This window comes from Belonocnema kinseyi, chromosome 2 (genome assembly GCF_010883055.1).
Source record: "Belonocnema kinseyi isolate 2016_QV_RU_SX_M_011 chromosome 2, B_treatae_v1, whole genome shotgun sequence".
Taxonomy (NCBI): Eukaryota; Metazoa; Arthropoda; class Insecta; order Hymenoptera; family Cynipidae; genus Belonocnema; species Belonocnema kinseyi.
In genome coordinates, this window is record NC_046658.1 from 110,116,431 (window position 1) to 110,128,720 (window position 12,290).

Sequence of the window (12,290 nt, forward strand, 5' to 3'; positions counted from 1 at the left end):
ATAAAATTTACCCGAAAGTGACTTTAAAAGGGACTTTGTCATTATTGTATTTTATAATGTTGTACTTTGTATTAGATCTCCGAAAAATACCTACTATTGTTAAATTATTTCGTATTTTAATGATACGATTGAATATAAATATAATTGGCAGTAGATATATCTCAATTTTCAGTAATATACTAAATTATAGAATTGGGATATCTTGGGAACATCTTTCGCATATAAAATTGGGACATTAATGGGATATCCTGAGGATATTCTGAAATATTCTTGGGACATTCCGGGGTAATCGAAATTTCCGCCCTGTACGATATTATTTGCGATATTCCTAGGATATACTGGGAGATAAATGTTGTATCCTACCGATATCTCATGCTGTGAGGGAAGGTTTACTTTTAAAGCGTCAGTCCCATGCAATTTAATTAGTACACGGAAGCTAATAGCTGCAGGGAATGCACGTGTCAGAAACAAACTCCGCAATCCGCTTATATATATTTGCATTCCAAAACATCCAAATGTTTAGGATTTGAATAACCTCAGTTTTGATAAAGATAATTTCCATAAAATAACACGTGAGTAATAGCTTTTGTGAATTTGAGATTGATGTAAGGTGAGTGTGAAGTTTTTATTGTGTGAAATATATAAATAAGTGTTCAATATTGCGATGAGGTGTGATGCAAATATGTAAAAACAATGTTCAAAAAATTAATTAAAATGCCTGAAAATAAACAGTATATAAAAAAGTAGACTATATATCAGAGTTTGCTTACAATTTGTCAATTTAACTATTTTTTTGTTAATAATTTAAATTATTTTAATTAAAAGAAATTTACTTTAAATTATTTATTTTTTACCGAAACTATTGTTCCTAAATTAGATGATACCCATTCAAAATCGCTGTTGAATGGGCCTCAGCTTTATTTTGGGAAAATATATTTAAAAGCCTTTTATTCTGCATAAATGGTATTTAAAGGATAATGCACGTGCGTATGCAGCGTTATCATTCTCATTGTCAGTTGCATGGGTATCTGTAATATATGCCGTGACACTTTTAATAAGTGTTTTACTTTTGAACTAACAACATGTTCCGCTTTGTTTTTGCTGCGATATTTTTTACCTTAGCTTTAGGTGGTCGACCTCCACCATTGAAAGAATGTCGTAAGTACAGACAAATTTTGAAAATAAAATCCTAATACATAAAAATTGTGACGTAAAAAATGAAAAAAAGTGTAGTCTAAATAGAAAATTACTAGAAAACCAAACCAAAGATTTTAAAATATATTTTACTTGAATAATTTTTGCTTTTTAAAACAGACAAGTGACTTCCTGAGTTTACTATGTCATAAAAAAATCAAAATGTCATGCACAAATTCTTGGCTAGTAAGAATTATGGAGAAATCATATAAGTTTAAATTCAAAATTGAAAAAAAATGTATAGATAAGTTCCGCTATTAATTGCACTTATTTTTATTATTATTAGATTTTGAAGTTTTTATTATATTTTAACGTAGATTGTGAAATCGATTATAAATTTCTAATCTCTGTCAAAATTATTCTTATTAAATTAGTGCAATAGTTAGACTTCTAATATTTTTCATAATTCAGAAATTAAATTGGATCTTTTTCAACAATATAATTATGGCCCAAGAGAAAAAAATATGTCCTGTTCAAAATAACATATTTTCCGTGTAGAAAAATGACATTAGCGTTTCATTAAACATTTTTTCAAATAAAATATATACATAGTTTTGTAGAATAATTGTTGGTGAATTTGGATTCTACAAATCTAAATTGATTAAATACAGAAATTTGAACATGTTTTTAATAACAAAATTAATTTTATAGCTATACAAAGAAAAAAATGTATGTTTTAAATTTTGTTGAAATTGAATGTTCTGCAAAAGCGAGTGCTCAGATAATGACAACTAATCACAACGTGTACTTGGGCAGTGTACGATAGTGTCTTATGGAAGGTTTTTGCGATTATCTTTTTTGTAAATTTCTTGTCTTTTTTTTCTACTGTATATTATTTGGCATCTGAAAATTTTGTTGCGAATCTTTGTGCATATCGCAAGCAAATTTTTCGGAGATTTTATCACATTTATTAGAGCCAAAATCAATTGAAAAAAGTCAGTGAATATTATTGATTAAAGAAAAGGCAGGGATTTAGATAATTTTTTATATGATGTTTTGCGATAACCCTCATATATTATTCTTGTTGGTAACTTATTTGCCTTTTATATTGCTTTTTTGCAGCTGCTTTCTCCTCAAGATGATCTTTTTAGTTATAAATTTTATTATTTGTTTAAAAATTCGAAATTAAAAAAACGTTATTCTTTATGATTGCAAATTTAACTGTTTCGTTGAAAATTAAAGTATTTCGTAGAAAATGTAAGTTTTGGTAATAATTCAGATTTTGGAATTGAAAAGTCAACTGAAGTCTTTTTTGGTTGAAAATTCAATTATCTTTGTTGTTGAAAATTTGTCTTTTTAGTTTAAGAATTTATTTACATTAGTAGAAATTGTATCGTCAATTGAATAAAAGAGCAACTATTCGGCTGAAAATTCAACTATTTTGTTTGAAAATTTTGATTGAAAAACTTTGTTAGGAAATCATTTTTTTTGTAAGATTTCTATTTTTAGTTGACAAATTCATCTCTCTGGTTGAAATTTGAATTGTTGGAAAATCATCTGTTCAAGTAAATTTTGAACTAATTTATTCAATTTTTTTAATGAAGGTTTATCCTTTGTTGAAAATTCATATTTTATGATAGAAAAGTCATTTTTTGTTAACAAAAAAAGGTATTACAAATTTTTGAATTTACACATTACTATTATATTCTGGGTTGAGACCGTCACAGCCCCTGATGCTTGGGTGATCCAGTTGCGTCCCCTTATAAGCCATAAGCATGGCCCCAAATTCCTCTCCATAGAGAGAGGACCGCCGCCACGCTGTTGGCCGATATTTCAGACTCACTGAAGCAGAAACTGCCTGTGAGTGTTACACGTTTCCCCGCAATCGCGGGGCAGTGGCAGAGGATATGAGTGGAAGTCTCATTGTCCTTTCCGCGCAGACGACAGAGGGGACTTTACTCAAGCCCTATCTTATGTCTGTGGTACCGTTAGTTTCCATGTCCTATAAACATTTCTGTTAGGATTTTGACTTCCTTCTTCCCGAGCTTAAGAATTTCTTTCGCTCGATGAGGGTTTAGCTTTAAGCCCAAGAGTGTTTTAGTCTGTCTGCAGCCAGAGACCTGTCCGATATTTTCTTGCCCCTGATGCCACTGTATCCAGGGATCCAGAGCAGAGTGACTCGGTTTTCTGTCACTAGTTTATTCAGTGCCTCAGAGCACTCCCGTATTAGCAGCGACGTAGTCGTTGTTCCGTTCAGAGCCATGATAGCAGCCCTGCTATCTGAGCAGATACGAATGTTTCTTTTCCCGCCGTACTCCATTCCCTTATAGGCACACTGGAGCAAGGCCATAATTTCAGATTGTAGAACTATTGCATAGGACCCCATCGCTATTGTGAAGTCCATTCTGTTCCTTCCACGGTATACACACGCTCCAGCGTTCTCTTTGTTCCTGGAGCCATCTGTAAACCAGTTGTCTCCGTCACTAGGCAGGTGCACCTCACCGTTAGCCCATTCCTCTTTTGTGGATAGGCTAACCCGGTATTTCTTGTCGAAGAAGTAGTGGCAAGTGGACATTTTATCCCTGAGAATGCTCAGTGTCGGCCTCTTCGTGATGTCGATTGGTATCCACATAGCTGTTGAGATACTGCTATCGTTTACCATATTGAGTCTCCGGGCCGCCTTCGCAGCCGCGGCTTTTATGGTGAGATGGATGGGCTCCAAACCTATTAGTGCTCCCAGGGCCATCGTGCGTGTCGACTTCGAGGCACCAGTAATACCTCTCAGAATCAGTCCCCTGATTCTTTCTAGTCGGGATTTCACAGTAAAAAGTTGGGCCCTGCTCCACCAGACGACTGCCGCATAGGTTAGTCTGGGTCGCAGGATCTCTGTGTAGATTCACATAAGTGTCTCCGGTTCCAAGCCCCAGCTTTTCCTTATGGCTCTTCTACAGAGCCAAAGAGTCGCTACTAGTTTCTTGCACTTGTTTTCCACGTGCTCTTTCCATGACAGTGGTTCCCCACTTTTACCTTCTGGTGAACACAACTACATCCGTCTTACTCGGATTGACTGATAGTCCAGTCCCCTTACACCATCAATCAACTATTCTTAGTGCTTACTGCATTACTCCGAAGAGCGCATCCAGATGCTGACCGCGCACGATAACCAGCATATCGTCCGCAATGTCTATAACGTGGTGGCCCTGACTCGTGAGTAGATGAAGCAATTCATCCACTACCAGGCACCACAGCAAGGGCGATAGAACACCCCCCTGCGGACATCCCGAGTCAATGGTTCCACATAAAGTTGAGTCACCCTTAGTCGTGGTTAAATTCCTGTTGGCTAACATGTGGCAGGTCCCTTCTACGACTGCGCTAGGTACCCCGTGTGCGATCATGGCCGCTCTGATCACCTCTTCAGAGGTGTAGTTAAAGGCTCCTTCGATGTCCATCAAGTTTCCAATCGCTAGACCTTTCTATTTCAGTTGTCCTTCAATTAGGTTAAGTGCAGTACTTAGAGCCGTATCAGTCGAGTGACCAGCCCTATCTGCGTGTTGTTGCCGGTGCAGAGGACTACTTGACAAGACCTTATCACGGATATATCTGTCCACGAGTCTTTTCACTGTTTCTAGTAGGAAAGATGTGAGGCTACTGGGTCGGAAATCCTTTGGTGAAGTATAACCGATCCTGTCTGCCTTCCAAATACAGACTACTCTCGCACCCCTCCATGCGGCCGGAACATAACCCAACGTCAGAAGAGCCCTAGCAAGTCTCACCAAAGGCCCAATGATGATCTCACCACAGGCGGCTTTGTTTACCTCAGAGGTGCCGTCCTCCCACCTCCTGACTTTGTGAAGCCCGGAAAATATGCCTTGATCAGGTGAGCCAATGTATCACCGTCCGGCTCTGAGTATCCCCCGCCGGGCAATTTTAGAGTCCCGAGAATAGCATCCGGATTTCGAGAAAGCAGCTTGTCCAGTCTGGCTGCCTCTGCTCCTTTCTCGATATCAGTGCAAATGATCGTCCAGCTTGCATGCTTTTCCTTGCATATTGCACCCCTATACTCATCCTCATCGATGTGAATGAAGTCTACAGTTCCTTCGTTATGCTAGAACTGGCACGACTGAACCTCTCTCTGGTTTGCCTGCGAAGCTCTTCGAGTTTCGCGTTCCACCAGTGTGTCTCTCCAGCCTTTCGGACTTTCGAAGGCCGACAATTACTTTCATAAGTGGATTTGATGGCTTGCGTGAAAAACTCGGCCGCCATCTCCAGGGTATCCACGTCTCTAACTGACCTGAGCATCCCTGAGAGTGCACTTCTTAGTTCTGTCGAAAACTGACTCTAATCCGTTCTTATTGGATTTCTGACCCATTTAGGACCGGTGGATACAGCGGATTCCAACACGAATTCTATCAGTGAGTGATTTGAGAGAGTGGGTTCATCTGAGGCTCTCCACTTCTTGATCTTATCTGTAAAACTACTGGTACAGAGAGTGATGTCAATGACTTCCTCCCTTACCGAATTACGAAACGTCGGGGTGTTCCCCGTATTAAGAATATCTAAATCAGTAGTAATTAGGTATTTCAATAGGTCCTTACCTCTTGAGTTGATGTCCGTGCTACCCCACATGGTATGGCGGGAGTTAGCGTCGCAACCCAACAGAAGAGGAAGACCCCTTACCTTGCAGTATTCCACCAGTGTACATACCTCCACTGGTAGATTGGTATCGCTTTCATATGGAAAGTAAGCCGATCCCACGACAATCCTTCCTATTTCTTTAAGATCCGTGACTATCACCATCAGGTCTCTGGAACATAGCTCAAGCAGCAGGACAATGTTGACTCCCTTCGCTAGTATGCATGCCCTTGGATTGGCCGCCTTAGGGTCCTTATGACAAAAACCAGCCCCAAAAGCCTCTGATGGTATCTCGAACTAGCCAGGGTTCCTAGATTAGTGAGATACCTGTGTACACCACAGCCATGCTCCTCTGCAAAACTGCAGAGGCGCCTTTGCTATGATGCAAATTAAAATGGGTAATGGATAGACCGGGAGCCGTCATTATGTCTGATCTCGATCTTCCTGTTTACCGACAGGCCTCTCCCGCCACTGACTGGCCACTTTAAAGTTGAGCTGTCCATTAAGTTAGAAGGGCCTGATATCGAGGGCCGCAAGGGCCCTCTCCTGTCACTCGGGATTGTGCACAACTAGGGGGTGTTTAAATTCTCCTGCTGCGTTCTCTTCCTGAGGCCTATCGTGCCTGACGCACCTCCAGGACGCTGTCTCAAGTGACGGGTTGAATTTCTCGAGCCGACCGAGAACCACTTGCGGGTCCGTCAGCTTACTTGGGAACCACGTCGTAGCCTTAACCATCTTCTGGAGCAACTCAACCCCACCCACCTTAATAGATGCGCCTTCCCAAGGTCTAGTCTCGCTCAAAAACTTGTTCAGCCAAGCTTTGGCCGCTGGGTCCGCTGCTGCAAATACAAAGACCCCTCCCCTGCAAAAATGGGTCTTCCATTTCGGCCATTGATCTGGGGACGCTCTCTCAAGCGCCCTCCAGGTAACCTCCCTAAGAAGCTCTAGCTGCTCTGCGGTGAGCAGCGAGTCCGGATAACTCGTATCCGTCACCACCACAGTCAGAGGGTTAGTCCTCTGAGCGACCGTCAGTCCAACCCCCAACGACTCCGTGTTCGTCGGCTTCTGGTCCGCCTTGTGCCTGTTCAAAGGATTGCCCCCCGGCGTGGTACTCTTTGGGCCCTTTCCTCGCTTTTGAGATTCAGTTCTGGTCAGGACATCGTTAGGTGGGCCGTTAGGAGACCTTCGTAAACCCTAGGTGCCAAAGAGCCATGGGCACGATCACTCTACACCCATGGCTTAGGGGGGTGGTCACATTGAGCGACAAAGTCAATGAATACCCGTTCGCAGGTCATCATACCAACGGTGGGCTGTTTCTTGGTCGCTGTGCGGGCCACAGGTCATTCCCGTGTCGACTGCACGGTCATATTAAATAACCAAAAATTCCATTAGTTTCAAGTTCCGTATCTGATTATTTATGAAAATCATTAATTATATCCAGTCAGAAGGGGTTAGAAATATTTTGTGACTGTGTATTATAGGGGGGGGGGGGGGGGGGGGGGGGGGGGGGGGGGGTCTTGATGGGGCCCTATAATCCGTTCTGTAATTTGAGTACGGCTCCTAAGAAAAAAGACGTTTTTGTCCATTTTATTCAGTATCGTTAGTATTAGTTAAATAGAGTTAAAACTCAACATTTTTCTTCACCATTAGCATACGAATAATTTTTTTCAAAATAACACTGCTGTAAGTCCGTTTCATAAGGTCAAAAAAGTTAACTTTCACACAAATAATTCTTAAAATAATTTATTATTATTTATAATTATATTCTCTCAGAATAATGCTAGAAAGTCGCAGTTTTTCGCAAATTTGCAAATTTTTGTTCATTTTTCAATAAGATTGAGGTAATGATTAATTCAAGTTAACAAAAGTAATTAATTAAATAATATATTATTATTTTTAATAATAGTCTCTTTAAGTAATGCTTGAAAGTAGCGGTTTTGTATGCAATATTCGACTTTTTGTACTCTTTTAACTTTTAGCGAGGTAATAGTTGAGGTGACGGATGCAACAACTCGCGATTATTCGGCCGTTTTTTAATAAAAATACTTGAAATTTGTATGGTACATTCTCAATATATAAGGGATGACTACAAGCAACGCATTTTCTTCAAAAAACTAATATATTTGTTTTTGTTTAATAACGAATTAATTCTGAACGAAAACCACGTTTCGCCAACTTCAACCAGTTGGTCGGTCATAGAAAATGTGTTATTTAAAATAACTCTAGGTGTGCCTCGCCAATTTGCTTCTCACTGATATATGCTGTAGTACTCGAAAAACTAAGCGACACGTATTTTTGTTTTAATTGCGGAAAAACACTTGATAGAGGTGAAACAGCCCCTTAAACATAGGAATCTCAAGTGTCTGTTGTATAGTTTTTCATATGAAAATCAAATTGATTTCGTTCAAATCTACTGGAAAAATATCCTCGCGATGAAAGAAGAATAACTTAATTTTTCCACGAAAATGAAGGGGGTAAACCACCCCTACACATATTTAAAGTTGTGCTCAAAATGTTTTTCTTATATATTTTATATCAAATGTATATTATATTCATTTATGAACCTCGGTCTGGGGCTGTTTATTAAGATATTGAAAAATAAAGTACATATCTTATTTCTATTAATTACTTTAATATTTGTTTCTTATTTTGCATTAAATTTATTTCTTAGTCACCTGATAAGTGTATATCGTTTCAATAAATTTATATTATTACCATTCATAATATGTATTAGTTTGGAACGAAAGCATTTTCATTGTCTTATTTTTATCATTAAAAAAATGCGCATTTTATTAAAATAACAATTATGATTAAACGTTTGATTTCAACTTGTGTTGTTTTTCCATAAATTTAATTTATTTATATTTAATGTAGATGCAATTTAGGCGAAAAATGTTGTTCAATAAAATTTTATTGTATTTTGTGTCCCTTTTCCAAAAAGTATATTTTTTACTTTTAACATATTTTTATAACCAGAGTTTATAACAAACTTGTAGATATTTTCTGGTCAAACAACTTTTGTTTTTTAATTGTGTTCTTCACTTGTCGTTTTTCCAAAAATTTATATTTGAATTTTTAATCCTATGTTTTACGTTTGAAAGAAAATCTACTCTACCTATGTAAAAATGATTTATAACTTTATAGAGCTTTTTTGGCCAAACAACTTTTGTGTATTAACCTTAGTTCGTACCTTGTGTCGTTTTTTGCAAAATCTAATTTTTTATTCTGAATGTTATTTTTTATGATTAAAGCAAAAATAATGTGTCCTATCTAAAATGATTCATGACAAATTTGAATGAGTTTTCGCTATTTTTTGAGGACCAACTTTTCCCTATTTACTTTTTTCATAGATTGTGTCGTTTGTCTAAAACTTAAATTTTGTAATGATTAATATTGTTTTTTATAAATAATCTTGTAGAGCTTTAAAAAATCAATGTTTTTCTTCTTTTGACTTTTTTCATATCATGCGCTGTTTGACTTAAAATTTTCATTTTAGTTTGTTTTTAGGGATTTTGAAAATGCTATAACTCTGATAATTTTCTTTTTATCGAAAAGAGTCATTAGGATAAATTGTTCGAGTTTCCGAGTACTATAAATAGCCGAACTCCTTTTTTCTTTTTAGGCCTTAAAAAAATGTAAAGGATGCATCCAACCTTATCAATCTTTCAAAAGTTATTGTGCCTACACGATACAGATTACAGACTACAGTCTTTATACAGACAGACAGACACCTTTCAAAAATCTGTTTTTCTGACTCAGGGGGTCTCAAAACGCGGAGATTTGATGAAAATCGACAAAGTGAAATTTGACATCAAACCAATACCTTCTCATTAGGATGAGAATGTAATTAAGCGGGGGTAAACCACATCTCAATTACATGTATATAACATTTTAAAATCAGTCTATAATCGAGCAAAAAAATCCGAAGAAAATACGTGTTGCACACAAAATAGAGGATAAAGGTATTTATGTATTTTTAAGAAAAAAAGAATATTGAAGAGGGTCATCACTCCTGAACTATTTTTATACAAAAAATTCATAAAAATCTTTAAAAATCATCCATAGTTTATAGATAAAAATAATACGATCAGGCCACATTTTCAATCTTTTGAATTCTAGACAGTATATCGAAAATGCAGTCTTCAAACTTTAAACAATAATGGTATTCGTCTAAAAGTGTTTAAAACATAATGATTTCTTACAACACGAACATCGAATTACAGCGATGTTCGGACAACCTAATATGTTGAAAGTTGAATTTTGCCTTTTATTAATGTTGGAATAATAAAAAAATTTACATTCAAAATCACCTTGTTTTTTCGCAAGATAAAATGTATCACAAAATGTAATTATAGTTAAACTAACCAGAAAATTTGGTTAATTCAACCAGATTTCTGGTTACTCCAACTAGAAAAAAGTAAGGGCATATCTAACCAGAATTCTGGTTCATTTAACCAGACATTTTTATGAATGAAGGTATATTTTGTTTTGCGTTTTTGGCAAAATTTTTTTATTGATAGATTTTCCTGAGTGAAGAATACTTTCACGCAGTTTTTAGCGCTGAAAGAGTTGTTGCATCCATCACTTCAATTATTGTAATTTAACAAATATATATTTGTTTATGTAAATAAATATTTTTTATAACAAGCTTCTGCTACGGTAATGCCACACAGTTCAGATTTCTCTAAATCCTTAACTTTTCTCGTTCTCCCTTTGTTGTAAACATATTTTTCTAAAATAAAACCGATATTAGAAATATCCCTTAAATTTGCTATCTGTACCATATAAGATGTGAAGTTTCCCTTGAGGTTTCTGAAAATGATTTTTGTATAAAGTAAGCTAGTGATTGTGATACTAAAGTATTACTGTACTCTATCCTAATTGCAGGATCCACAGTCGGACATGTTGTAAATGCTACAGTGACAGGATGTCAATTTAGGAATGAAAAGTATATTTTGACGGATCGTGCTAACGCTGGTATAAAAATATATTTTGTGGCAAGTAAGTTGTTATTTTTTAAATTCAGGATATTACACATCTTCCTGATTATAACTGATTAAGCAATTTTCATAGATAAACAAGTGCTGAACTTCAAAGCAGTTGCCAAAGTAAATATAGGTGGAGTGCTAGTACCATATCCAATACCAAATTCTGATGGATGTTCAAATTTGAAATGTCCTCTTCAGAAAGGTGGGCCCTATTTTTACCAATACACACTGGCATTACCAAAAGACTTGCGACTACCCAAGGTGCATTGATATTGAGATTTAATAATTAAAAAGTTAACTTATAAGTTTTTTTACATATTGACTAATTTATGATTTTTTTACAGATACAAATTAATGTGCACATGGAACTCCAGGATCAGAACAATGATGCCATAGCTTGCGTTATAATTCCAGTTCAAATTCACTGATTGTGATAGTTGTGATGGTGACAGTTCATTTAATGTTTTTGATTTTAAAAACTTGTTAATATTATAAAGCATTTAAAATGTATATAATATTGAAATATTTATTGCTGTTTGACCCATGATTGAACCATTTTCTTTCTAATTTCGGCTGGTTACTTTGTCCCCTATTGTCTCCCATATTCAGTTGAGGTTCTTTAAGTTCCCTACACCCTTATTTTCCAGATTGAATCCTTATAGTACTCTATTTTCTGTCGATAGCCTAGATTAAAAATTAAAAAAAAATAAATTTTCATTATCAGGAAGTACGCGTCTTTAATAATTTTTGTTATCAGTGGTTTATAAAAATTTTAATTTTGATTAAAGCATATTTTACATATTTTACTTATACATTTTCTAAATGACTACACTTTTTCAATTACAGAATAAAGTGAGACCAAAAAGTGAGACCAAAAATTACGAAAAGGGATAGTTAAAAAATTATTAAATTATAATCGGAAATTATAATCTCTTCCTTTTTGCTACACACAGTAAAAGAATTTCTGGTTCAAGGAAAACTTTCCTAAATTAAATAAATATATTAAAACATCATTGGCTCTGTGTCAAAGAATTGGTTTCTTGTTCCAATTACATTTTTTCTTAGTTAACCATCGTGAAGTATAATCCCCCTCTCCCTGAAGCGTATCGCAATTTTTGAATGGTTAAAATTGGAAATTATCGAAATACGATGCACACATAGCAATTTTCAATGAGCGTGAATCTGCCTAGTGTAGGTTACCTTAAGTCAACTTTTACCAGGCATTAACATCACTAACTAAACACTGAAAGCTTCAGTGCCATTCACTTTAAGGGCATGTGATACTTAGAAAATTGTTGATTTTACCAGTTTTAGGTTCCGACGGCTTTTTTTCTTTAATAATCAATATTTTGTCTTAAAAATTTGGGACATGATAGCGACCATGCTAACGGACGTCCCCACACACTTTTTTTTGGTTTAATTCAAAAAAGTTTTAATTTAGCAAAATCTGATTAATTGGATAGCGCTTAGGAATTAGTATCGATTTTACCAGTTTATGTTCCGACGGCTTTTTTTCTAGAATAATCAATATTTTGT

At 36.0% G+C, this 12,290-nt stretch overlaps 1 protein-coding gene across 1 annotated transcript; it reads left to right on the top strand.

The window, feature by feature from the left end:
- The first annotated feature begins 1,025 nt into the window (after positions 1-1,025).
- Positions 1,026-11,264, top strand: LOC117167755 (NPC intracellular cholesterol transporter 2 homolog a-like). Its single transcript, XM_033352918.1, has 4 exons — positions 1,026-1,158; positions 10,654-10,767; positions 10,840-11,015; positions 11,099-11,264. Exons 1-4 carry the CDS (start codon positions 1,083-1,085, stop codon positions 11,180-11,182), a joined length of 450 nt encoding a protein of 149 aa, XP_033208809.1. The 5' UTR covers positions 1,026-1,082; the 3' UTR covers positions 11,183-11,264.
- Positions 11,265-12,290: the final 1,026 nt, after the last annotated feature.